This window comes from Falco naumanni, chromosome 5, assembly GCF_017639655.2.
Source record: "Falco naumanni isolate bFalNau1 chromosome 5, bFalNau1.pat, whole genome shotgun sequence".
NCBI lineage: Eukaryota > Metazoa > Chordata > Aves > Falconiformes > Falconidae > Falco > Falco naumanni.
In genome coordinates, this window is record NC_054058.1 from 8,950,927 (window position 1) to 8,978,323 (window position 27,397).

General features: G+C 45.4%; 1 protein-coding gene across 2 annotated transcripts in view; it reads left to right on the plus strand.

Annotated features, from left to right (window-relative positions):
• Positions 1-6,346: 6,346 nt before the first annotated feature.
• The window catches only part of A2M (alpha-2-macroglobulin), a 30,751-nt gene continuing 9,700 nt past the window's right edge, over positions 6,347-27,397 (plus strand). Inside the window, exons 1-22 of one of the 2 annotated variants that reach the window (XM_040595057.1) lie at positions 6,347-6,517; positions 8,220-8,403; positions 9,456-9,615; positions 10,484-10,536; positions 11,054-11,074; positions 11,430-11,598; positions 12,468-12,552; positions 13,399-13,522; positions 14,788-14,902; positions 15,142-15,251; positions 15,769-15,927; positions 17,240-17,467; positions 17,806-17,869; positions 18,370-18,512; positions 20,360-20,509; positions 21,166-21,336; positions 21,964-22,105; positions 23,684-23,792; positions 24,140-24,368; positions 24,639-24,765; positions 25,501-25,622; positions 26,970-27,021. In XM_040595057.1, coding sequence (XP_040450991.1) covers positions 6,429-6,517; positions 8,220-8,403; positions 9,456-9,615; positions 10,484-10,536; positions 11,054-11,074; positions 11,430-11,598; positions 12,468-12,552; positions 13,399-13,522; positions 14,788-14,902; positions 15,142-15,251; positions 15,769-15,927; positions 17,240-17,467; positions 17,806-17,869; positions 18,370-18,512; positions 20,360-20,509; positions 21,166-21,336; positions 21,964-22,105; positions 23,684-23,792; positions 24,140-24,368; positions 24,639-24,765; positions 25,501-25,622; positions 26,970-27,021 — 2,806 coding nt within the window. In that variant the 5' untranslated portion in view covers positions 6,347-6,428. The remainder of the gene's footprint in view (positions 6,518-8,219; positions 8,404-9,455; positions 9,616-10,483; positions 10,537-11,053; positions 11,075-11,429; positions 11,599-12,467; positions 12,553-13,398; positions 13,523-14,787; positions 14,903-15,141; positions 15,252-15,768; positions 15,928-17,239; positions 17,468-17,805; positions 17,870-18,369; positions 18,513-20,359; positions 20,510-21,165; positions 21,337-21,963; positions 22,106-23,683; positions 23,793-24,139; positions 24,369-24,638; positions 24,766-25,500; positions 25,623-26,969; positions 27,022-27,397) is intronic. The other variant, XM_040595056.1, reaches the window with a different exon arrangement.

The following is a 27,397-nucleotide window of genomic DNA, read 5'->3' on the forward strand; positions in this document are numbered from 1 at the left end:
CCCATGTCATTACTTGTTTGTGTTGGAAGGAACCAGCTGCACACCATGTTCCACAGGCCAGCTTCAACCAAAGCAGTCAAGAGGCTGGGTTTCTGGAGTCAAAGGAATACAGTTAATTGTGTGTTGTAAGACCATACTTCCTCCTCCACCTCTGCAGTTTCATACTGCAGTGAGAGAAAGCAGTGGACAAATAATTACTACAAGGAGCTTTCAGTTCAAATAGAGCAGAGGACAGCCAAAGGGTGTGAAAAGCATAAAACCACAATGAACATTAAGGGTGGGAGAGTAGGTTGCATTTCCACACAAATGGAAAGCTTTTTTTCCACCCAGAGATTTTGTTCCAATAAAGGAAGAGAAATGTTATTAATTTCCCATTTATCCTTATATATTTATTCCATTTTACTATTACCAGTTTATCTTTGGCCTGGAATTGCAGTTTATAGTCTGATGCAGTCAGAGCAGTAACTCTGACAGGACTGCCTAATGATCGGGCAGTCCTGATGCAAAATATCTGCCATTATGGTCTGAGGGTTTGACTGTATATCCCCAGCGTATGAGCCTATACGAGTGGTCTCTGAAGCACACACAACAGCTGTGGCCTGCTTTGAACATCTGCCTCGCTAGGCATATATGACACAGTGCACAGGAGTGTTTCTGTGGGGATTTCCCAAACTGTGAGCCATGAGCCTTGGCAAGCAGCAGGTTCGGTGAGTGGTAGATACTCTGAGTTGTGTGTTTGTTCTGGGAGAGACAGGATGAAGAAATGGACTGACAGGAACTTTGTGAAGTTCAGCAAGGAGAAGGTCAAAGTCCTGCAGCTCAGAAGGAACAGCCCCATGCACCAGTACGTGCTGGGGGTGACCCAGCTGGAAAGAAGCCTTGCAGAAAAGGACCTGGGGTTTCTGGTGGTCATCAAGTTGAACGTGAGCCAGAAATGTGCCCTTGTTGCAAAGGAGGCAAATGGTATCTGAGCTGCATTAGAAAAAGAAGTGCCAGCAGGTTGAGGGTGGTGATCCTTCCCCTCCACTCAACACCAGGGAGGCCACGCCTGGACCACTCTATCCAGCGCTGGGCTCCTCAGTGCAAAAGAGACGTGGACGTACTGGAGAGTCCAGTGAAGGGCCACAAAGATGATGAAGGGACTGGAGCACCTCTCCTATGAGAAGAGACTGAGACATCCGGGATGATTTATTCTAGAGAAGTCTGAGGGGAGGTCTTATTAATGTATATATAATGTTTATTAGTGTATATAATGCACCTGAAGGGAGGGTACAAATAGGACAGAGCCAGGCTCTGCTCAGTGGTGCCCAGTGACAGGACAGAGGCAATGGGCACAAACCACTTCTTTACTGTGAGAGTGACTGAGCACAAGTGCAAGTTGCCCAGAGAGGCTGTGGGGGTGTCCATCACTGGAGATTCTCAAAAGCTGTCTGGATATGGTCCTGGGCAACCGGTTGTATGGCCGTGCTTGAGCACGGGGGTCAAACCAGATGATCTTGAGATGTCCCTTCCAAACTCAACTACTACTCTGTGATTCTGTGAGAGATCTGCTAAAGGTAAAGGACAAGGAAGGCACTTTGGGTAGAAGGAGGTGAGTGGGTAGGAAGGGCAGGTCTGGGGAGATAAGGCTGAGAAAGAAAGTGTGGAGGACAGACAGAAACTAAGAGATAATGCAAGTAAAGAACTAGGCAGCATTGTGCATGGCAGGGAAGGGCTAGGGAGAAACTAATTGACCTGGCACTGGAGGTTTCATCTGAAAATGCTAGATCAGGGGTTCACGAGAAGGAATACAAATAAGTTGGAAGTGATTGTTACTGAGATTGATGCTGCTGTGCCACATGTAAATAAGCACTACAGAAAACTGTGACATTACAGAGAAAACAGAAACAAGATCTTGTTTCCAAAAAGAAAATTGCTGTTTCCCCCCAGCTAACGTCTTTTCAAATAATCAAAATTGTCCTTGCATCACGGATTGAAAGAAGCAACTTAATGCAGTTTTGAGCAATCCAGTTACAGCGCAACAGCAGACTCCTCACACTGCCGTTTACAGCATGCCATCAGTTGCATATCCCTGGTATGTGAGGCTTGACATTCATAGAGGATGTAACACATGAAGGTCTCAGGGCAGATGAAGACAAAAACACAGACCTCAGAATACTCAGCTGAGTGGGTGTCTGCTGAGCCTCATATAGAGTTCACTGAGCTGAGGTGCTTATGGGAGTGTTTCTAGCAAGGGTAGGTCTGCTTTTCAACAACCATGCCTGCCACAGTCAGACCTGGAACTGTGAGACACCCACAGTATTTTAAACAGTGCCCTAGGAGCTAAAAACTTTGAGTTTTCATCTCGGATTGGGTTACTTTGGGTGAGTCATTGTCCTGGTTTTGGCTGGGACAGAGTTAATTTTCTCAGTAGCTGCTACAATGCTGTGTCTTGGATTTAGTGTGAGAACAATGTTGATAGCATGCAATGTTTTTGGCTGTTGTTAAGTAATGTTTATACTCAGTCAAAGACTTTTCAGTTTCTCAGGCCCTGCCAGTGAGAGGGCTGGAGTGGCACAAGAAATTGGGAGGTCACACAGCCAGGATGGCTGCCGCGAACTAGCCAAAGGGATACTCCATACCATAGAATGTCACGTTCGGTATATAAACTGGGGGGTTGACCAGGACCTGCTGATTGCTGCTCAAGGACTGGCTGGGCATTGGTCAGCAGGTGGTGAGCAGCTGTGATGCATCACTTGGGTTTTTTTTTTACTTTTTGGGTCTTACTGCTCTCTCCCTCTCTCTCCTTTTCATTTCAATTATTATTCTTTTGCTATCATTATATGTTAATTATCAAATTGTTCTTATCTCAACCCATGAGTTTTACCTTTTTCCCACATCTCCCCATCCCCCTGGGGACAGGGGAGTGAGCAAGCGGCTGTGTGGTACTTAATTGCCAGCTGCGGTTAAACCACAACAGTCATTTTGTCTGTACCAGAGTCCATTCAACTATCAAAAGAAGATGCTGTCCCCGACTCCTAGAAAGTTGCCCTATGCAGTATACTGGAGACTTTGCCTGCTTTGTCAAAATAGAGGTGGCACCTACAGAAGGAAACCTAGCAGTTACTTTATCAGAGAACCTCAGCAAAGAAACAGCTTCTCATGCTGTCACAATGTGTGTAGATGAGGCGAGCATGTCTCTGAGCTTGCCTAGTTTACCTTGTTAACAGTGTAACAGCTTTGCCTCCCCCAGGATTTTACAGTGCAGCGCATACAAGTCTATTTTAATTTTTAGCTTTTTAAACATAACCTCTCAATCTCTTCCCAAAGAGTTGCTCAGGAAATTTAAAATAAATAAATACATTAGGTTGCCTCAAAAGTTGACCATTATTTAAAGGGACAGAATCGTCAGCTGCAGATATTATGTTCAATGATGCACATGGTGTCTTTCTGGGTTCAAGTTTTTACAATGCTAAAGGACTTTGAAGCAAATATATTCATTTCCATTAAAAGAAGTTGAATAAATATCTTTGGCAGAGTTTTTAATTTGTCTAGAGCATGTTGATATAGGTCACTGATATATACTAGTTTTCTTAGAAGTGAATTCTTTTTGGATGTACTCTGGAAGCAGCGATGAATGAATACTGGAGGAGCATGGCTAGCAGGTTGAAGTAAGTTACAATCCTAATCCTCCATGGCATTTCTCAGGCTGCACTTGGACTGTCCCTGGCCTACTGACCCCCTTCTGAGTTCAAGAAGAACACGGAGAAATTTGAGACGATCTAATGGAGGACTACCAAACTGGTCAGAATATGGAGTACATGACACACAGGGAGTGACAGAGGGAGCTGGCCTTCTTTAGTCTGACCAGGAGGAGGCTGGAGTAAATAAATAGCTGCCTACAAATACTTGAAAGGCAGCTACAAGGATGTTGGAACATCACCTTTCTTGGTAGGGGCAGAATATATAACATGGGGCAATGGCTGCAGCTGCAGCTTGGGGAGCTCAGGTAGGACACGAGGAGAGTTTTCTTCACCAGAGATTAATGCAACACTGGAACAAATCACTGGAGAAATGGTAGATCCTCCATGCTTGGAAGTTTTTAAGATTTGACTTGACATGGTCATGGATGACAGCCTTGGCAGCAGTCCTGCTTTAAAGTGAAAGGATGGACTAGATAACTTCCAGACCTCCCTTCCAACCAGCACTTCTGTGATGCTATCAATGAATGCAGCTGGATTCTTGGTTCAGATACAGTGTATTTAATGTTTTTGGTTTTTTTTTTTTTTCACAACTGGGGCACCTGTCCCTTTGAGCTATGCCAAATGACAGAACTTCAAATTCACTGAGAGGAATCCAGGAAAGATAATACTAAAACACACTGTACTCATGGATAGGGCAACATTTACTGGAGTTTTCTTGTGGAACTTAGATTTAACCACTTAAAATCTAGCGCAAAAGTTCTAGAAACCTGTTGGTCTTCTTGGTTTTACCCATAGCAGGTAGAAATGGCAGGAGAGAGAGGAAAAACTCATTGCCACTGCCTTGTCTGTGCCACCACTTACAAGCTGAATCACACGGCCCATGCAGAGATGCCTGAAATTAGGCTGCTGGGGCCCAAGTTGCTGTTGGGAACGTGATGGAGGCCAAGCAGCTTGAGGGCAGATATTAAGGCAGTTTGTTATCTGTGCATGTTAATTGGTACCTACTGGGCTTCTCAAACCTTTAAAATCTTGCCCCTCTCAATCGACTGAAAACATTTCTCTTCAGATTTTAGCTACACAGCACATTTTTGACCAAGGTCCTAATGACCAGGAGCTGCCTTGTGAGCAGTGTGAGCCGTCTGGCTATTTGCCAGAAAGGGTAGCCCTAGCTTCTGTTGTGTGCAGTTCAGCATCTCTTTCCTGTAAGGTTTGTGTCCAATCAGTCTGGCTCCTGACCTGTTCAAACCAATGTAAAGTGTCACCTTCAAAAAGGCTTTGACCACCCTATGTACAAATCCTGTCTCTGTGGGTGAGGCAGGTCTTCCTGGGTTACATTTCTTTTGGGCAGGCAGAGCAACCTTTAGGCATCAGATGGAGAAAGCAGAGCACAAGCCCGGGCTGTCTTTTGTGCAGTCCCCAAGGAAACTGGACTTGCACCGTTATCCTCTCCTTTCCCATGCAGGGCAGAAGGAGGTCTGTAATGCAGGTTTGTTATCACACTGCACTTGGATTTCTTAATGCCAAAGTTCCTGAGCTTACCAAACTTACGAAGATAGTAGCAGAGGAGGACAGACAGGTAATAATTTTATCCTGCACCCGTTTTAATCTGAAAATTATGCTTTACATCCTCTAACACAGTTCTCCATTCTTCAGAGTTTGCATTAGTGCTATAAGTAAAACAGATATTCTACTGCCATGCAAGGGTAATAATTACCAGAGCTATTGATTCTCTTGCTGCAGACCAAGGTAAAGACAGTAAAGACAATGGTCAAAAAGAAATTTCCCTCTGTGATATAACATTGCCTATCACAGTGCATTACGTGGATTTTCACATAATGAAAACCGGAAGGACTCCATCAAATAGCAGTAATGTGATCTAGATGTGCCAATAACTTCTGGAACACGAACCGGTACAAGGAAGGCGAGACCCAGGCCACGTCTCTTCTGCTGTGTGAAGGTAGCTGCTGCTCTGGGGAACTGGTTAATGTGTTACATGCTGTTAACAGGTTGAACTTTTGGCAGCTTCCCATCATGTCACTGTCCCTGTTTCTGTCAGGGTGAAGGCCAGATTATCATAGATGGCTTGATTGTCGAGGCACTCTCTGGCCCCTTTTCCTGGCATTTAGCCCTCGTGGGACCAGGAATGGAGAGCACAAGGGAGCAGGGTGGGTGGAGGGGGATGTTTTTTGGAATTTTTGGAGTTTGCATTCCCTGCTTTCAGATCCTGCCTGTAAGTGGGCGTTAGGCGCACCTACTCTTGTTTCCTAACCTGCAGGTCAATCTCCTGCTCCTGGTTTGAAGCAATTCAAAGTGCTCCTGCCTCTCCAGCAGCCTCCATGACCAGCGCGGTGTCCAGCTCCACACAGGGAGCCCTGCCAGAAATGGAGGCGTTCCCCTTCTCCTCTGCTGTTAGCCCTTTTCTTTAGCTACCACTTTCCTCCACCATTGCTTGCCGCCCTGCCCCAAAAGAGAGACAACTCCAGCCTGCTGGGCACCCTCCCCTCCCTCCCCCCCCAGCACCTGGCCCTCTGCCCAGACTCAGAGCTGCAGAGCGGCTAGTTCCAGCTCCTCCTTACGCCTCTCCCTGTTGTTGGATGGGGCCTGGCCCCCAGCCCTTATCTCCTCCAGCCCCCCGGCTGTTTGCAGAGGGGAGTATAAAGGGGTTGGCTGACTCGGAGAGCAGAGGGGAAGCACAAGCAGCACCGCATCGGACCAGACTGGGTGTCTGCTTGACTCACCACCACCATGGGGAAGGATGGGCTGCTCATCAAACCAAGCATCTTCCTCCTTCTCCTCTTCTTCCTCCCTGGAGACACCTCACCCACCACAGAGCCGTAAGCTACGCAGGGGGGGGTCTCGGGGCATGCAGGAGGCCTGGGCTGCATTCCTGTGTCTGTTGATTTGTGACTTCTGCCTACTTTTTTACACAGGGATAAAGACACTGGGGTGGGGTAAAATGTCTTCTACAAACAGAAACTTCAGTGCTTCAGAAACTAAAAACAGTGCTTCAGGGGGACCCCAAGCAGTCTGTGAAACTGAGATACCAGTAAAACTTCAGGGGAAAAAAAAAGAAAATAAAAGGAGAAAAAGAGGGAAACATATATGAGAATACCTTTTGCTGCTTCAGTGAATTGACAGGATTCAACAAAGTTTTCTGCATAAAATTGGTTCTTTTGAAAGGCAACTTTTTATAACTGTTTACATATTCAGTTTTGTTCTTAAGCGACAGACTTTTTCTAAAAGACAATGAAAGATTTCATTTTGGGCTGGCTACCCTATTCCTAGGCTACCCAGGAGATGTGAGTGTATTTTTTGATTTATAATGATAAGAAAAGGAACAAATAACAGATCTGGCATGACCAGAAATGTTTTTATTTTTTAATTCACATTTTTCAGCTCGGCCAATGAAATGAAAATTCCCTCATCACCCAGGGCTATATGGCACTGTAAAACAGTGACTGTTAAGATCTGTGAGAGTATATTGTACTGCATCCCTTCATCCCCTTTTGCCCTGTTTGTATATGAAGGGAGCATGCGTTGTGTGCATGTGTGTACATGTATGGCAGGAGCAGCACATGAGGGGTCCTGACATCCCAGAGACTTTCTCCTTTGGGTTTTTGGCAGTGTCTTTTGGGCAATATCTTTTCCTCCCCAGCAAAGCAAAGGCTGTGCTGCAGGGCTTTCATCAAATGCAGGGTAAGCAGATAGCAGGGTTGGGATTTGAGGGGCCAGATCTTTCTCCCTGCAGACCAGCTGATGGACGAAAAGGTGTTAGAGCCTCCCCTACTGCCAAAGGTAATGCCCTACCTTATTGCTGAGATTTTGAGGACTCTTCTCCCAGCTGCTTGGTGCTCTGGGGATGCCCTTCAGAGGCCAGTCCTTGCTCACCCAAAAGGCAGCACTGTTGGTTGCCATTAGGTGGATCAGGTTTGATAGCCAGCTGCAGCGCCGGGCACTAGGACACCACCGGCAAGTTGCTCCGCTGGGAGGGGGACTGCATAGGGCTGAGCAGGGACCCCCTACTTGGGCTGAGACACAGGGGCTTACTTCCCTGAAAACCTGAAAAGTGCTCGACTGTTTTTGCTGAAGATCTGGCACCACGCCGTGGCAGTTTCGGGTCTCTGCGAGGAATGAGGGTAGTGCTACAGGTGGTTTGCAGTGATGGCATTTATGCACCAGGTACCGGCACTTGTGTGGCTCCTGAATCCTGCTAACAGTGTCTAGCAAAGGTGACAATCGACTTTTCCCCACTGGCGTTATTCGGGGTCCCAGCAGGAAGTACCAGGACATGGAAAAACTTATCCCTTCCAGGCATTTGCATTGAGGATTTCCTGTGGTGTTTTACTTTGGAGACTGGCTTCTCTGCTTTCCCCTGCTGTTACAGACATGCTGGAAAACCTGTTACACTTCTAGAAAATGCACCTCTTTCCCCGTACAGTGAAGGCTGTAGTCATCGGATTGGTTTCTTTGTTCGTTCTGTACAGCTCCTGTTAGTTCTTCCCGCTCCTCTGACCTGTCCTTCTCCCCTGTTCCTAGGCAGTATATGGTGCTACTGCCCTTTCTGATACGCACCGATTCTCCTGAGAAAGTCTGTGTTCAGCTGACCCACCTGAACGAGTCCGTGACGCTGAGTGCCACACTCGAGTATCAAGGGGAAAACAGGAGCTTGATTGATGATGTGGTGTCAGAGCAGGATGTGTTCACCTGCATCCCTTTCTCTGTGAGTATGTCATCCTTGGGGGATGGTCCCTTGTGCCAAGGGTAAACTGCAAGGGCAATGAGTAGTAATGACCAGAGTAACACTGTGTAGGTATTCACTTCCCTCTTGGCCAAAGGTATGTGCATGTCCATCCTCAACAGCCTCTCACTGGTGAGAGCTCCTTAGCATGCTGGCTGAATGGGAAATGCTGAATCCTGGAAAGCCAGCCTCTCTCTAGGACAGAAGAAGGAAAGGCCAGGAAAAAGAAGTGGGTTTAGTATTGACACTCCTGATGGCTGTTTGGTGCACAGCTTCTTCAAATGGTTCTCCATTTCATCCTTCAACAGCCACAAATTGTCACTTGAGTGCTTTCAAATTGGGGTAGAGCTTTTGGAGCTCAGATACTTCTTGCCTTATGCATATAATACACTGAATTAATGTAAGAATGTAAGAATCACAAAGCTGTGATTGCCTGTGCCTGAAAAAGAGAGTGAAGCACAAAATTCATAATTAATGTAATTGACAGCCTCAGTCAGTGTAACAAGTCATAGGGAACGACGAAACTTGGTCATCTGTCTCAGAGCATAGATTATGTCTTTGGTCTGAAGGCCAAAGTACTGGTCTTCAGGACACTGAACAGGTTGGCATCTGTGTCTGGGTTTGTCACATATAGGCTGAAGACTGAATTTTATCACTTGGAGAGAGATCTGGCATGTCTGGTTTGCAAGGACTAGGGACATTATCTGAAAGAGAAGGGGGACTATTCCATTGCCCCTGTGAATGTCAAAAGGAAAAGGACAGAACGGCTTTGGCTAGGGCAGTAAGAATTTCTTAAAATTGGGTGGCAGAGCTGGGAGTTCCTCTGCTGCATGACACTTGCGTAATCACTGCATAGCACTAGGAATGAGTAAGAATATGGGGCAAGTAAGGATCAGCCTCTGTTCCTGGTTATAGTTCCCCTCACCTTTGTGTTGGGTCCATCAGGATTACATTAGATGTATTTCATAAAGGCCAGTTCAGTTCAGGAAGCTGTTAAAGGTGGTCTGTAACAGGGTTGCCTTCTTACTCTCCAGCTTCCAAAATCAAACAGGCAGTCACCGCTCACATTTATCACGGTGACGGTGAAGGGGGAGACACTGCAGTTCAGGAGCCGCAAGTCGGTGCTGGTCAAGGATTCTGAGAGCTTGGTCTTCGTCCAGACAGACAAACCCATCTACAAGCCCGGACAGACAGGTACCAGGGAAGGGGTGGAGACGTATTTGAAGCAAAAATTCATACTGAAACTGTTGGACTATGCTGGACAGAGGCTGACTGCTTTCAGTGGGGGTCAGAACTGCAACCTCATGGCTGAGGCTTATGTTTTTAATGCTCCATGTAGGAGCAATCTGGGGAACTTTAAGATACATGCGCATACTTGGGCCACCTGCACACACTCCCTCTGTCACTGGGGGCTCTGTTGTTGTTGTAGCTCATGCAGGGTCTGCATTAAAATTGGAGAAAGACTAGATGCAGAGAACAGGGCCAAAATTCAGACTAGGTCATGAAATAGTTTTCAAAGCAGCAGCTGTTTTTGCTCAATGAAGACAGAGAGAACTATATAAGCCATTTATTTCTTCTGGGTCATTGATCTAAATTTGGCCTTGACAGAAATGAGTGTCCTAAAAGAGGCACTGAATTCTCTATCCATCCAGAGCCAGCACAAACTTGCAGCCAAGTGCTGAGATAATCTGCTTGCATTCATCTTTCCTAAGAAGTCAGTCTAGTTGTAACAAAATTAAAAGACCCCTGTGAATTCCAATGTGAAAATGTATCCTTGCAAAGTAGGCAAAGGCAACTTAAATTTAAATTTGGTCCTGATTAACAAGATTCTGATGCCCATGATCAGTAAGGTGTTTGCACTGCCATGGATTTGCTCTTAACATCCTCTTACTCATGTAATTTCTTACATGGGTAAGCTTCTAGCATGACTTAGCTTTCTGGTGAATGGAATTTCTTTAGAAGAGAACAGGTCTGTTCTCTGTTGTACCATTTGTTTTTTCAACTGATGTTTTTTGGTTGGTGACTATGCTGTGGAACCTCACTGTCTGCCTTTCTCCATCAGTCCTGTTCAGAATCGTTTCGCTAGATAACAACTTCCGTCCCTTGAATGAGATGGTAAGTGTGATGCTTCCTTTTCACTAGTTGTTTGGTCTTAAGTCATTTACGTGGGTAAAGAGAGGGAAGAAGTGTCTTTTGGGGAGAGCTCTTAGTACACCGAGATAATTGTGCAATTCCTGGGTTACCTCAGATCTTGTTAACAGGCTCTGTTCTTAAATTTCTGCATAATGCTGTCCTCTGCACTCTTGTAAAGTTTGACAAACTGCAAATGAACAGCGCTGGTGTAAACACCTCAGCAGTGAGCAAATCTGCCATTATCACGGTGTACACCTACTGTGACTAGTATTGCAGATCATCCAGAGTTAGTAATTTCACCTGACTTTTCTGCTGATACAAAGAATTGCCTCCCCCACATTGATGTACCTCAAAAGGCTCTGTTGCTCCATACCAGGAATTTTTTCCTTACTCCATTGGGTGATCAGCTTGTTCCCTGAAATGTGGACATAGCGCTGGTCATTTGACTGCGTTGCTCGCACTCTGTCTAAATATGCTGTTTCCTTTTTTCTTTTTCTAGTTTCCGCTGGTATATATTGAGGTATGTACAAACATTCAATTCATGTTCACACCTATTGCACCTCAACCTGGCAGAATAACTACTGGTTGCATCAACATGATTCTTGTCTATTTTGTGTATTAAGTGGGTCTATTATGTTAATTCAAATATACAGAGCTTTAACTCATATGGTGGTAACCATGTACATGTTACAGCTCCTTCTATTGTCTAGCCCTGGGCTCCACACATACACAACTCTGCCAGAGCCCCCCACTCCTGCCCTGCAGCCCCCTGAGACACTGGGGTGGGCGTCCTCTCATTGCTTTTGCTAATGTTTTTTAGTTCTTGTTGCAGACTCTTCCTGTTCTCACAATCCTTGTGATCACATTACCTGTAGGACCCAAAGAAAAACCGTCTCTACCAGTGGACAAACGCAGAATTAAAGATGGGATTAATCCAGCTGTTCTTCAACCTCACCTCTGAACCTATGCAAGGGACCTACACAGTAGTGGTGCAGAAGGCCTCTGGGAAGACAATTCGGCATCCTTTCTCTGTGGAGGAGTATGGTAACTGTTGCTGCAGTTTCAAGTTCCCAACAGCTAGTCCTGTGGGGTATAAAAGCTTAACTGAACACATGGTAGATCTGACCAGGATGGCTGGAAAAATGTCACTGTGTCCTTTCCCTCCCAAGCACACCTTTGTGTCTTAACCTCTCTCTGGTGCTCTCCCCACTATGCCAGTTCCATCTGCTTGGCTAGAAAATGGTTGCAACCAACGTAGCTTCCCACCCCAGCAAGGCAGCTGCAGCTGTTTTTATATGGTCTGACGTGATCTGGCTCATGCAGCAGAGATGAGTCCTGGAAGATGAGTCTGGAAGTCCTTTGATCTCTTTCAGTTACAGGACTCTTACCATGCTCTGTGCCCTGAATCCCTCCTAGTTGTCCCAAGTCACCATCCACTTCCCCTCCTGCAGCCGGATTTGGATGTGATGTCACCCTGTGCTAAGTCACCAGGGAAGCTATGGGGTCTTCCGATTTTTCAAATTGGCAAGATCTACGCGCTTTGGAAATGCAGAGACCAGGCTGCAGTCCCAGCTCTGTATGTGTGTGGAAGAATTCTGTTGACTTAACTCTCTATTTTACTGTGTCCTACTGCTGTGGGACTGATAAGGCATGTGTTATCTAAGAAGTTGCTGTATTTTAATAGCTGGTGGAATAATGCTGTCTTCTTAGCTGGCACAGTGGCTGGTTGAGCGCCTGTGGTTTTTGCTGATGACAGTGGGATGTACAGGTGACAGAAGCCTCTAAAATCTGACCATTCAGGTGCGAATGGGTTTCAGGCCATTTGTAAGAATAGCCTTTGAGCAGCCTTCGTGTCTCGTTCTTATGTTACCCCCCACCACATCATGGACTGTTTTCCTTTGGTTCTGCTGCAGTGCTGCCAAAGTTTGAAGTAACAGTGAAAATGCCCAAGGTGATCACCATTCTTGATGAGAAGCTGAAGGTGACAGTTTGTGGTCTGTGAGTGTCGTTTTTTAAAGTCCTTCTTGGTTTCAGGTTTTTCTTCAACTGCTGCTGAAAGTCCGGTTGGGAGATTGGGATATGATACTTCATTATATTTCTTAATCATTTTGGGGTCCCAGTACCAAAGAGACTACATCTACCATTAGACAAAAGGCAACAATTATTGCTTGGGACACTTTGTACGTAACATGTAGAAAGATATTCCTCTGGATTTTGGGAGGGGTCTTTTTGCGTATTTTTTGAGTCATAGAGGATTTCAGACCAGCCAGAGTGCTAGGGAAGAGCTCTTCAGTTTAGTTTACCTGGGAGTGATGTTTTAACTGTGGTTTCTACTTGTCGTCACTGAAAGGAAACCATAAATGATGGAGCTGCCCTCTTTCCCTTGGGGCACCTCATGCAATTCTGCATAGCAATGTTCCACATATCCTGCAGGAAAAGCCATGGCTTTGGCTGAAGAACAAGCCAAAAGACTCAGTGCACATACAGACACAAACCAGTTCTGCCAGAATTGGGCGGTGGGGTAAATATTTGCAGCATGTTCTCCAAGATGAGGGGTACTCTCAACGAAATCAGCATTAGGGTAAATGAATTGCGAAGACTTACATGTTATTCCCAGGGTTGCAATCAGGACTATAAGATTTAGTGCTCCTGCCTCTCTGTTGCCCAGCTTGATCCTAAAATGTTACTGAATTTCTTTCTACATTTTATTTCCTGTGGTGACCCTGTTGTATCCTGGAGGCAGTTCTAGGGAAGAGTCCTGGTTGACAGGGGCTAAGCTAGTAATTTTTTCCCATTCTTCTTACATTTCGAATGGCTCTATTTTTCTTTCAATCCTGCTGGTAGATACACATTTGGAAAGCCTGTTCCTGGTCTTGTGAGCTTCCGTGTCTGCAGGAAGTTTGAACACGCATCCACTGCCTGCTATGGAGAAGAAGCGAGAGCAGTGTGTGATGAGTTCTCTGGAAAGGTGAGTCATGATTTCTCATGTGGGTAGAGTGATAGGAGAAAGTGTGGTTTACTGAGCATGCCTTGTAGGTGCAGGCTTCCTCTGAGTATGTACAAGCACAGAGTGAAGAGGGCAGAGACTCCATGTATTTTAAGGAAGTCTGAAGGAGGGGAAGATTGGGTGCGAGATGAAATGTGAAAGGCAAAAAAGGGGGGAAGGTCTGTGCAGTAAGAAAGATGTGTGTAAAGGCAAGAAGCTGATGGAGAAGGAAGAGGCGGAAGAAACAAAAAAAAGGTCAGGTGGAGTGCAGAGAGTATAAGAGAGAAGTGAGATAGAAAAGGCATGAGCGATGAGAGCAGAGTTGGGGTTGGCTTACACTAGAGTGTGTGCCATCAGAAGTTGGTGTTAGAAGCAGGAAAGGAGCAGAAACCAGGGGAGGGGTGATGCAGTTTGAACAAGAAGGAAAGGAATATGGGTTTAGAAGCAGCACTGAAGTCAAGCAGAAGAAAAATACAACTTTTTTCACTCTTTAGACTGGCCAGTCTGCAAGAGCGAAACTGAATGGTGTTTGGAGCACTGGCAGTTCAACAGCACTAGCTTAACTGACAGAAGCTGGGGTAACAGCAATTGTGGAAATATGCCAGGACAAGAAAGCAAGCAGAAGACATTCTTATGGTCTTTGGGGTCTGCCACAGTATGATCCCCACAATTGCCTCTGCTACTGCTTTTGTTACCTAAGTTAAAAGAAAATATGAACTCTGTGGTGCTAACCTTGTTCCAGGCATCTACTCCTTTTTCTGTGGAGACCTGCCTTGTACATGAAGATGCTGAAGAGAGGTGACAAGCCTTGGAAATACTTTTCCAGCTGTCATCTCCTTTCTACACATACACAGGCTTTGGTTTGTGTCACTCATACAGCTTGTGCATTTTAAGTCAGCAGCTAAATGTGCCTGATGCCTGGTGAACATTTCCTGTGTGGTAAACACTTGAATGATTCTCCACGCTTCTGTATCAAGTGCTTGCAATTTTAAACTTCACACACACATACACAAAAAATCTTCTAGGTTGCAAACTCTTTGTTCTGATGTTGCTGCAAGTACTCCAAAATGCTCCTTGCCAAGTTACTTATGTGCTTTTCCAGTTTTCATAGAAACATGAGAGGGAATAGTCTGTGAGGTTATGGCCTTCTCTTCCAGTTCAGAGCAATGCACAGTGATGGATTTATTAAGTTGGATAAACATTATATAAATGAGACTGTAATGGTCTTGTTTGTTTTCCTTCAACAGACAGACAACTATGGCTGCATTTCTGAAATGATAAAGACCAAATTATTCCAGCTTAAGAGAAGTGGATATGAGAACAAGCTCCGTGTGGAGGCTAAGATTAAAGAAGAGGAGACAGGTATACATCATCTGGATCAAAGAGCCATGTAATAGGCCTGGGAAAGACCAGCAGAGGGGTCTGCCAAGTAGGAATGAGGGAGAAAAGCAGACTCTTGCTTTTGTGGAATCCTAATGTTTTCCTATGTGGAGGCCAGGAGAATCAACAAAATTGCTTGTCCAGCAAAGGAGGATTGGCCTGGAATAAAAGTAATTCTGGTCAGGCAGTGGCAAACTAATTCTTCATGCTTCTTCCTGCAGGAGTGGAGTTGACTGGATCAAGCTTCTCTGAGATCACAACCACTATTACCAAAATCACCTTTGAGCATTCAGACTCCCACTACAAACCTGGACTCCCCTTCTTTGGGCAGGTAGGGAACCCATGAGAATGGAATGCCATGAGAGCCAAGTAAACATGCGCCTGAGCTATGTATCCTGGATGGATACGTGCCCCACCTCTGCAAAGATGCTGGATGTCAGTGCTCCTAATCCCTGTGGTGCCCCTCTCCTCTGCAGGCTCTTGAACTGGGGAACAGCAGCTGAGATCACAGCCCTCATTCTGCTTACCCCTTTGCCCTTGGGCTTCTGTTTCTCCAGTCAAGTACAATTCTGCTTTTCCAGTTGCCTGTTTAATAGGAGATCTAAGGGGTCTGAGTACATATCAGTCTCCAAGTCCACTCCTCTGACCCAGAGGCGGAAATAAGAAAGGGCCAAAAAATGATTCAGGAAGTCTGCAGCTCTCTGAAAGAGACAGGTGCTGTACATGTGAAGTACAGTGGAGGCTTCTTGTCTGATGTGAGACCAACATCCTTAGCCTGGTGGTCTGTTGGTCTGTTCAGCTGACAGGTATTCCTCTCCCTCTATACTGTACTCTTTTTGCTCCTCCAGGTGAAACTAGTGGATGGGTCTGGTGCTCCAATTGCCAATGAAATCGTGAGGATTTCTTTACAAGGACACCAGGAAGTCAACTACACAACAAATGAAGAGGGCAGGGCACAGTTCGCCCTGAACACTTCCATGCTGTACTTTGATTCTGTTGGAATTAGGGTGAGTCCTGCGGGCAGAGGAGGTAACGAAGTGGCCCACAGGGCTGGAAGGGGAGTACCTCTGAAGTTTCTACTATACATGCTAAACCACTTATCTTCTTGTTCCTGGTTGTGCCAACCTTGAGACCAGCGTGGTGGGAATAGTCATACAACAAACCGGGTTACCATGTCACAAGTGCACTTAGCTTGTAAATAGTTGATTTCTGCTTGGAAATAACAATATAGGGTTAGAAAGAGCATCAAAAGATCATAATAGTCCATACTGCTCCAAAGGATCACCAGCCTTACCTAGACAAATCTGTTTCAAGGGTGGGTCTAACTCCCATAGTGGAGTGCTGCTAGTGCTTCGCTGTCTTTTCAATGAAATGATTTCCCGACTGTCTCATCTCAATATCCATTATGGTCAGTTAAGGCAATCTGCATCTCTCAGGGCTTAATTTATCATTCCCAAGTATAGTGAGAAAGATAAGGAAATAAGAGCACAGCATGTGAGGCGCATGAAATGCTGAAGTAGCACTCTTCTAAGTGTGAAATACCTCCCCTTGCTCTCATTTTTAAGAAGACCTGGACTCTCTCAGCTCCTAAACTTCTATTCAGTTTAGGTTTTGAATTCTCAGGTGGAGATGTATCCTCATTTTCTATAGCACCCTTAGCTTGATCTTGGCACTGGTAATCTCTGAACAGCACTATCCCCTCTCCAGTGCCAATAATGAGAAGAAAAATGAAAATCGACTTTTCTCTTTAAACTAACAGGATATAAGAAAGGACAAGGTATTAGGGTTAAAGAGCCCTTGAGGTGACACTAATAGTAAACAAACAACTGACATGGCATGTAGTGACAGGAAAAAGGGGAATGGTATTAAATTGAAAGAGGGTAGATGTAGATTAGGAAGACATTCTTTACTGTGAGGGTGGTGAGACACTGGCACAGGTTGCCCAGCGAAGTTGTGTCTACCCCCATCCCTGGAAGTGTTCAAGGCTTTGAGCAACCTGGTCTAGTGGAAGGTGTGAGCGGTTGGAACTATTGATCTTTAAGGTCCCTTCCAACCCAAACCATTCTGTAATTCATTCTGTGATTCGACTTCTCTGAGACAAACCACGACTTCTCTGGGAGTGAGTTTATTCCCAATAATTTGCTAAGGATACCACCCTGTCTTGCATCTTCCAAACTCATGGGTTTTGTTTTTTTTTTGTAGACTACCTTGTTGCTTTAATGTAAAAAATACCGTACCTTTAATATGAGGCCATGAATTTTGGCTCCAGTTCAGCCATCTGCATTTGAGGATCTATGTGTGTATTTTCTTCTTTTCCAGGCAACTCATAAAACACACCCCTACTGCTATGATCGTTCCTGGGTTGTTCCACGTTATGAAGAAGGCTATCTCCAGCTGAAGCGCTTTTACTCTCCTAGTAAGAGCTTCCTCAAAATTGAGCCCAAGTCTGAGACACTAAGCTGTGGCTCCTCCACAGAGGTCCGGGTACACTATATCCTTACTCCAGAGGCCATAGGAGAGCAGAAGAAATTTGTCTTTTACTACCTGGTAAGCTTGCACCTGCCATGCAATGAGGTTGTCACTGGTAATTGTACGGGGGCTGGAGATGGAAACTGTGGTTTCTGTCAGCAGGCTTTAAATGCTTTCCCCATCATCTTTCATATGCTCTTTTTCCACAAAAAGGAAGGTCTGGGTTAGGAGCAGAAGAGTTAAGATGTCTCATTGCCCCCTGGGCGAGCCCTGGGATTCTGCCACAGGGAGACAGAAAGCAGCTGAGCAGGGTGGAGCAGCAGACACAGCTCAGCTGCTCTCCTCTCAGGTTCCCCTTCTTCAAGGTTTGGCTCATGCGTAACCTCAGTCACAGCTGAGTTTCTCCTTCTGTTCAGGTGACGGCCAAGGGAATCATTAAGCAATCAGGCACCCACATTCTGGATTTGGACCAGGAAAGTGGTGAGTTCCTCTCCCCTGCCAAATTGTCGCTATCCTGGGAGGCTAGGCAACTGTGGCAGACATACAGGCTGCTTCCATATAAATGGAGGGATCCACATCTACATGTTCCCTAAGATATGGGAAGATTTTGAGCTTTCTTTTCTCTGCCTTCATTTAGGCTTTGCACAGATTTGCTCTAATCCCCTGTGCCAGCTGTCTCTTCTTCTGACACTGCATTTCTGGGACTCCAGTGTTCCTAGAAGACACAGCCTGATGGTCTGTTTTTAGAAGCTGAACCAAAATTCAGCATGCTCAGGCACTGGAAAACAGGACTTGAAACAGGCCTTTTCAGCCAGACAGTAAGACTTACGCATCTCTGTGAGCACCAGTTAATCGTACTTGGAGGCCTGGAGTTTCATCATGCCTAGGGCAAAGTTTAGAATGAAGTCAAAACTAGAATTTTGGCTGCTCAAGAGCAGGCTTCCTGTACCTTAATTTTTTGCTTTTGTTTTGTTTGCTAGCCAGTGGGGTCTTCTTGCTACAGCTGCCTGTGCAAGCTGATATTGCTCCAGTGGCCCAAGTGCTTGTCTACACCACTGCCCCTAGCAGGGAGGTGATTGCTGATTCAACCAAGTTCAATGTAGAAAAGTGTTTCAACAATAAGGTAAGTGTGTGTTTCTTGAGGGAGCAGCCATTGGACTGCAGTTGTGGTCAAGCTCACTTATTTAGATTTATCCTGGCTAAGCTAATTTCTTTAGAATTACTTACACTGAACTAACACTGGACAAGCCATCTATCAATTGTTCTAGGTAGCTTCACTGCCTACTGGTTTGTGTGAGCTTGGAGGAGATCAGCTGTTGGAAAAAAGGTGCTAGCAGGGTCTACACTGGTAAAACCCCTCTTAGCAACTAGTCACAGCCACTGATCTCACAGATGGTCCTGGGCAAGAAAAAATGGGGCTACATGTATTTTGTCATACTGAAACACATGTATTTCACTCCTTTTCACAAAAACATGTTACAGCAATGAGGTAGCTGCTTGCGGGATAACAGAGCAAAAATAAAACACAGCCACAATCCAGTGGACAAAGCTAATACTTGTGAGATCTTTCAGCTCCCGCTCATCCTGTCATTTTCATTTCCACTGTATACAAAGGGAGATAAACCTTGCTTTGAACTTGCTGAGAAACACACAGTGGTGCTTCAATAGCAGTTGTGAAACTGAAAGAGTGCAGAACAATAAAGCCTTCTTTCTGTGAGCATGGGGACTGTTCTCTTATAACCTCACTTATTCCTTATGCAGAAGAGCAGACTGATGCATCCCTAAGAAGAGAACAACCTCAAAAATTCCTGTTGGGACTTCAGAACAGTAGACAGGATGCTGCTAAAGACAGTCCTTTGCCCTGCTAAAATCCCAGCTAAATGAGTTCTTGAGACTGATGTCCCTGTAGGAGCTTGGTCACCTGAATTTTGTTCATATGTTAAAGGTCGTTAACATACATTAAGGTCTGGGTGCAAGGCAAGTACCAAGTGATTTACACGCTTAGATATGCTTTCCTTTCTGAAAGCATCCCGCATCCAAAGCTGCTGTCAGACAGAATAGGACAGACTTTGGGCTATATCTATGCTAGGCAGTTTCGTAGTAGCAAGTTTGCTACAGCCCCTGTTCTGCCATTTCCTGAAGAATATTGGTTTTGCAGTCTGAAGATCACGAGTCCACCGCGGGAGAGGTGGAGGATGTCAGCAGAAGGCATGCTTTGGTCTTGTTGGGACATGAGGGAGACTGGCAGCTGATGCTGCTTTGTCAGGCAACATGTTTACTCTCAGGATGCTTTGATCGTTGCATGTTAGGGGAGGGTTTGCATTGTGAGGAAAGGGAAGATTTATGCAGGTCAGCCATAGTATGACAAAATCATGTGGGATGGTTATGACAACAACTTCTGCTAGCAAGAGCTTCCAGGACAGAGGTTGGTACAGGATCATTAGAGTTGTGAGTTAAGTTTTGGAGAAGTCACACAAGTCTGGCAGGTCTCAGCCAACAGGCTGGTTCTTCAGAATCATTACCAGCCAGTAGATACTGCAGTATTGCTCCAGGGCATCACTGCTTCTCATGTTACCAAAAAAATCTGCTAAGCAAGGTCTTTGCAACCCTGTTTTTTCTCCACATACAATATCTGGGTGCAGTACAGAGGCTGGGCCTCGTTCAAGACCATGCCCAGCTGCCTGAAGAGATCTAGCCACAATGTAGGATTATCTCATCACATTCACGGTGGCCATGAAACTCAAAACTGCCTTAAAAATTTATGAACAATTGTGATGCTTGAAGTTGCCAAGAGCGTTAGTGCTGACTCCTGGCATTGCAGGAAGGCAACCCCGCTGTGCAGCAGCACAGAGGGAGTGGGGGGAGGGGGTGTGTGTATCTATGTGTAAGGTTAGAACCAATGCACTCAACTGGAGGGAAAAGTCCTGCAGGGGTAGGGCACCTGTGACATAGCTTTTCCTGTGGCTACAGGTGGACTTAAGCTTCTCTCCTTCTGAAGGCCTGCCTTCCTCTGATGCTCACTTGCTGTTCAGAGCCTCTCCAAACTCCCTCTGCGCTGTCCGTGCTGTGGACAAGAGTGTTCTTCTCATGAAGCCAGAAGCTGACCTGTCACCCAGCTCTGTAAGTGCTTAGTCTGTGGAGCAAGTCAGAGGCTGGTCAAAGCAAGTGCAGCCCAGTGCTGGGGTGGAAACAGTGAACAGTCCTTCTTGTCAGTGCTGGCACAGGAAAGCTGCCCTGCACTGTTCCTCGTCTTCCTCCAACGGGCAAAAAGATGAGAACTGGGCAGCAGCTGTTTCTTACGGGTTTTGTGCAACTGTAGGGATGGCAATTGGGAAACTCTTTCAAGGGAACTGCTTCTCTTGGCCAGAGCCAAACACTGTTGTGTGCTTGATCATAATTTTTCAGTTATTCTCTCCAGCCATGGATTAACTTTCTTGGAGTAACATCTGGAAGTTGACACTTCCAGGTTTTTATTCCTTTCATGCCAAGCTGCAAACAACAATCCCTGCGTACGGACAAAATACTGCAGATGGGCTGGCCAGTGTCATTTTTTATATATTTAGGCCATAATAACCAGAGTAACATGCTGTCAGTAACAAAAGAGGAAGTATCTCTGACTCCCAAATTCCCCATTGCTCCCACCACAAGGAGGACCACAGCAATATGGATGTATGTGCAGTGATGTGACTGTTCTGGTGCTTGCAACCAAATCCCTCAGTTGTGTTTTGTGACAGTGGACATTGAAAATGCCAAATACCCTGGCTCTTTCTGCCTAGGTGTATAACTTGCTGCCAGTGAAGGAACTGCGTAACTATCACCATGGTCCAGACATGCTCTTGGAGGAGCCCCTGGAGAATTGCATCCCCTTGAAGAAGATAGTTCTGAATGGGATCACCTATTCTCCCGTAGTGGAGACAAATGAAGAGGACACTTATAGCATCCTAAAGGTATAGCCCTCTTGCATGGTTAGGGAGTGGAGAGGGAGGACTGAGAATACTTAAGCCTTTTGTGGCATGATGCAGCGCAGCAAGGGAAGGGTTTATGAATTGGAATAATCCAACACTAATTTCTATCCAGAGGCAAGTTCGGTGAGTCATAAGCTTCACCTGTCTTGCCAGCTTTGCTCTATACTTGGTGGAAAAGGAATCAGTCTCAAAGTTTTCTTCTTAAAGGAAAAGCTTTGAGGTTGATTTGGAATGAGGTTCTTGTGGGAGGTAAATAATCCTGTGCCATTACAGTGACCTCAAATAAATCAATATGTCCTTGAGCTGCATTGTAGCCACAGATGTTTCCTTCCAGAGAGAAAACTCTATTATTTACTCTCTGGCTCATCCTGATCCCTGGGCTGGAATTGGACTGGAACCAGTACCCTAGAAACAGAGGGGGTCTACCCTTTGGTGTCTCTGAGCCATTCAGGCACCCAGACCCAAGGCTGAGGGGGGTCATCTCAAGGTCCAGCCCACAGACAGTAACAGCTTCTCCTTTCAAGGCAGCATAATACTAATGTCAGGTCTGCTGTGTAAACCTCAATAGGAATCAGTTACAAAAAAACATGTTGGGTTTCTCTCCCATAGGAAATGGGTTTAAAGTTTTTCACAAATACCAAGGTGAGGAAACCTTGGTATTGCAGCACTGAGAATTACATACCTGCAGCAGCCGGCCTTGCATCACCTTCAGCCATGTCTGGACCACCTATGTATGAAATGAGGACAAGCGGTAAAGGAACTGAGTTTTGTTGTCACCTCTGTTCTGAACAGATATCCTGTCTGTATTTTGGTCTGAATACTTCAACAAGAGCTTGGGTTTTGAACTGAACCCTTGGAAGTAGTACTGAATTGGTGGGTTCACAGATTTCAGCTTCTGCATGAGTGTAGGGCTTATCTCTTTTGCTGCACTGTGAAGGTCTACAGACAAGCTTTGATAACTCCGTATTAGAAGTCAGCAGAACCGGGTAGTTTTCAAATACTCTGGCAGAGCAGGATATTATTCTGCTGCTAAATTCTCTGTTCGCTAGGCTTTTACAGTAGACTTGTTCTTCCAGCTATCACTTAAGGGGTCTCCAATATAGTTTTCAGTTTGTCCCCATTGACTCACCCGTTTTTATGTATGATCAAAACCAGATGACAAAATTTTCAGTGGCAAGTTGGTAGACTTTAGGGGCTTAGAATGGTAAGATGCATTGCAGTCTGAAATGGACCCACCCTATTTCTAAGGGCTATCTCAACTCTTACACTGTAGCTGTTCGGGCAACAGAATTGGTCGTATCATCCTCCAGAGTCTCACGTTAAGGGGAATATCCTAGAAAATCTGTGTTATTGTAGCTGGATAACTGATTCGGAGTTTTTCCTTGGCACAAGAACCTGTGCTTTTGTACATGTCCAGTTTGAAGACCGTTTCAACTTCTTACATGAGCTTCTAAGATGCAGGATAAATTTTTTAAAAATTATTTTAAACTGAAATAAGCAGCAGTAAGAAAGCTGACATACCGTGACAGGTAAATATAAGCAAGTCACCTGTCAGCTATGTGATACAGCTCTGGTAGCAGCTTTCACTCATGCCCTGAGACTCCTTCTCAGACTCTGGAGGTGCCTGTTGTGCAGGTAGTATGGATACTTGCTAGCTACACAATTGTTACCCAAACACAGAAATTAATTAAGCCAAAGTAAAGATGATAAAAACTAGAATTCAGATAATAACTTTTCTTCTTTATCTGTTTGGGTGTATTTCTCTTTCTGTTTGTAAAAGCCAAGCAAAACAAGTCCCACTCACCCCATCTTTGTTTTCCAGTTGTTCAAAACCAAATTCAGCTGAAGGCTTATTTTTTACCAAATTTAATCCCAAGCTCAGAATATGTTATTGGAAATAGTTTTTCAACACGAAAATTTTGTTTTAGTCAAAAAGTCTTTTTTTAACCTTCCCAAATTCCAGCTACATTTTTTTAGCTTGAGCATCTTCAGCCTAGTTCTTGAGGAGGCTATAACTTTGGCAGGGAGGTGGTTTTCAACACAGTGACCCTACAAAAAACAGTGCAACAGAGGGATACTCCATTGCTAGCTGTCCTGATGGGATGGAAATAATGGAAGGCTAGCCCCTCTTGCTAATAAGCCCTGACCCCAAAACTTCAGTGATGTTGGTACCAGGGCTCACTACAGCCACAGCAAACATCTGCTGCCAGCACAGCTTCTGATTGCCACATAGGTTGCTGCTTTCTCGGACTGAAGCATGATACTGATGTAGATCTTGCTTGTTTGGAATTATCAGTAGTTCATTTCTTTTCCATCTCATCACATTCAGGCATTGAGTCAGATAGATTTTATGCCAGGTCAAGCACTCGTGAAGAAGTGACGGAGACAGTCCGAAAGTATTTCCCAGAAACTTGGATTTGGAGTTTAGTATCTACAAGGTGAGCACCTTAGGGCCAGCTGTTTCTTTTTTAGTAAAACTGGTTTATAAGGTGAAAACATGAATCTCCGCATGTTTGTCAAGTCTTTTCAATGCCAAAAAGTCCTTCACTGTTTGCAGAGATTACTTGGCCATCCTGTGAGATGGAATTACCTTCAGCCATGATTAGGTGTGTCCAAGGAATGGTTGTGGGTCTGGAAGAAGGTGTGGGGTGGTCCTTCAGTAACAGACATACTGTGCCTCAACATTCACACAGGCAGTGCTGTTCAGTGGGTCAAAAGGGGTACAGATAGTCACTAAAATGCCATAAAAATCCTCCTCCTGTCCTTACTCTCTGTGCTTCACCAGCTCTGAGGGAAATGCTGATCTAGATGTGACCATCCCTGACACCATCACCGAGTGGAAAGCCAATGCATTCTGCACTTCGGCGGACACAGGCTTTGGCTTGTCCCCAACAGTGTCCCTCAGAGCCTTCCAGCCCTTCTTTGTAGAGCTCACCATGCCCTACTCTGTAGTGCGTGGTGAGTCCTTCACACTGAAAGCCACCGTATTCAACTACCTGTCCGCCTGCATCAGGGTAAGGAAATTTTAAATCCTTCTCTGTACTTGTGTACCTTCTTGTACACCTTTTGCCTTCACCTAGCCTTCATATCTTATCTCTGAGTAGCCCTAGATCCTTCAACCCTGAAATTCTTATGTTGTTCTTCCTATATAGTCCAAATGCAAAACCTACAACTCCAGCTCCCTTCTCCTTTGCTACTGAAGAAATAGCCATTGCTATGGCTTCCTAGCTCCCCAGCTCTTACAATCACGCTTTCCTCATTGCGCCTCTCTCTATAACTGGCAGGTCAGTGTGACTCTGGCTCAGACTACCCATTTCCTGGCTACTCCAGTGGAAAAGGAGGAAGAGTCTCATTGTCTTTGTGAGAATGGGAGGAAAACTGTGGCTTGGCTGGTGATTCCCAAATCTCTAGGTAAAGGTCTCAGGGTGCTGAAAACTGCAGGGAGGGTTTCTCTGTGCTGTTCCTCCCATTCTTGTGTGAATGAATGAAGAACATGGTCCTGTTTGCACCCAACATAAATGGATGTTAAAGCAACATAGTTTCCTGGGAAGCACTGCAGCTGAGTGTCTGTCTCATGTGGGGTTATTTTGGAGGCAAAGGCTGGTGGACTCATAGTGACCAAGACTGTGTCTGGCACCACACACAGTACCACCAAGCCTTACAGCCCTTAGACAGCATCTTCTGAAGCCAGAGACATTGCTGGCCAGCAGGGCTGCTCTGTCAGCTCCATTCCTCCCAGAGATTAGACGATTGCCCCGTGAGATCTTCATACTTTGTTTTCACTTTGTGAAAACTGTTAGCACATGCTAACAACAGGGTGCTGTGGTAGCAGCTGTGGCGTGCATGCAGGGTAGCAGTGTGCTGAACAGCAGTGGGGCTGGTGAGTCCACCACTGTGGTGTTCCAGGTTATGTAAAAGAGTCATCAAAATAGAGTCACCTTTCCATGGCAGTATAGCTCATCTGCTCCAGGATAGCTTCTGATATAGATAGCTATGGTCTTGTGTGAAAGAAGCAGGGCCCAGGTGTGGTAGAAAATCCCCATTGTGAGCCTGCAGGTTGGAACTCCTGGAAGCGTGGCAGTGACTCCTGTTGCCTGTTGTTGCTTGGCAGGGCTGGCTGACTCCTGTGTCCCTTGTTCCCTCCAGGACAGGTGGAGTTATCGGTGAGCACTGAGGCGCTGCAGAACCAGCAGCCCTGCGGGAACGCTGTGGTGGAGACCCCTGAGAAAGGGCGGAAGGACACGGTCATCAGACAGCTGCTAGTGGAGGTATGTGGGCTGTGGGAAGGGAGAACTGACCTTTCCTAGGGCTAGAGCCTGTGCTGTGATGGAATTGGACAGGATGCTAGAAAAAGTCATCTAGGCTCCCTTTCCCATGAAAGGCTGGACCAGATGATCTTTCAAGGTCCCTTGTAACTTGGGCTGCTCTATGATTCTATGGGATCATTATGCAGTGTGGCAGTATGATGGTCTTACATCATTGTTATACTTTGGCACAGCTGCATAAAGACTACAGCTTAATAATGACGTGCAGTGTTTCTCCCAGTATGCTAGACTTTCCCTATCCCCTACCGGAGCAGGACTCCTACTCCAGTCCATCCTTCCCTTTATCTCCTACCTGTCACCTCCTATTCCAATACACTCTCTTTACACCCTCTTTCCTCCTTTTGAGACACCCCCAGTAAGTTTGCCAGTCAGCACGTGCCGCCTCTCAGCAGTTGAGTGGCCAAGCAAACTGCCTCTTACGCTGAGCGTTGTGCAGTTCTGGTATGCTACCGTAGCGTGGCACCAGGATGAAGGTCGGGCATTCACAAGCACCTGTGGGAGTTTGATGCCTGTAGAGAAGTCCCTTCAAAACTCCAGTTATTATAACGGTCCATGAAAACGTGTTAGAATTTTACAGCTTATCCATTGCCTGTGGCAAGAAGAGTCACTGATGTGATGTGGTACAGAAGGAAATTATATAGGGCAGCATTGCACATCCTTTATAGGAAAATGCTAATTTATTGTACTGGGTGTGGTAATCTGGCAGGTAGATTATATGTTCTTAGCTTTTCTCTGTATCATAAAACCCCTTAATGTTTGCCTACTATTTTCTATGGTATCAGTAGTGTCACCAGATATTACAGTGTACATCTTCCCTTTCTATTATTAACATAATATTAGCAAACTATTAGAATAATGTCTATTTCTGCCCCCCACAAACATCCACAGCTTTATGATAAATAGCACTGCAGGCGTCTCCTCAGGACAGCCTTCCAGAGCTACTGTGAGCTTTTGTTAACAAAAGCACTTGCTGTAATGCTGCAGTACCTTTTGTTACAAGGATGTTAACTATCTTTCGCTGTGTACGATAGTTGCAGGTCATCCATGTGATAGTCCTGCAGTGTTCTCCTCTTCCTCCACATACAACACCTGTCACTTAGGATCATATTCTTTTATTTGCTTAGATTATTATTTCAGAGCTCTGTATTTCAGGGATTGTTTATGACTGCCTCTCCTTCTTCAGTTCATTCACTTTTCACATATCCCTTTGCCCTTGTTAAGGATTGCTCTGTCTGTATTTCCTGTCTCACTAACTTGTCACCTCTCTTGTTTTCCTTCATCCCACCCAAGCCTGAAGGAGTTGAGAAGGAAACAGTTCAGAACTCTGTGCTTTGTGTGAAAGGTAAAGCCCACTCTCTCCACCCTTTCCATTTGTTCCTGTGTGGTTTGATGGGTGGGATGTGCCTGGAGGAGGAAGATAGTGCTGCCTTTATCATATTCCAGATAGGCTGGTTTTTTTAGGTAATCAAAACATGCCCCATCAGTTGGGAGCCTGAGATGTAAGAGAGAAGAAAGCCCTAGAGAATGGACCATCCTGGCTAAGCATCAGGGTATGAGTTAGGACAGATTTAGCATGACTGCATCCCTGCTTTCTTGTATGCTAACACTGGAGTTACAAGTGCTGTCTCCTGTTTTCTAGTGCACCCAGGAAAAGTTGTAGACATGAAATCTCCAGTGCCTAACAGTGGCTGGGGCTGGTTTCATGCAGGGATTGCCTT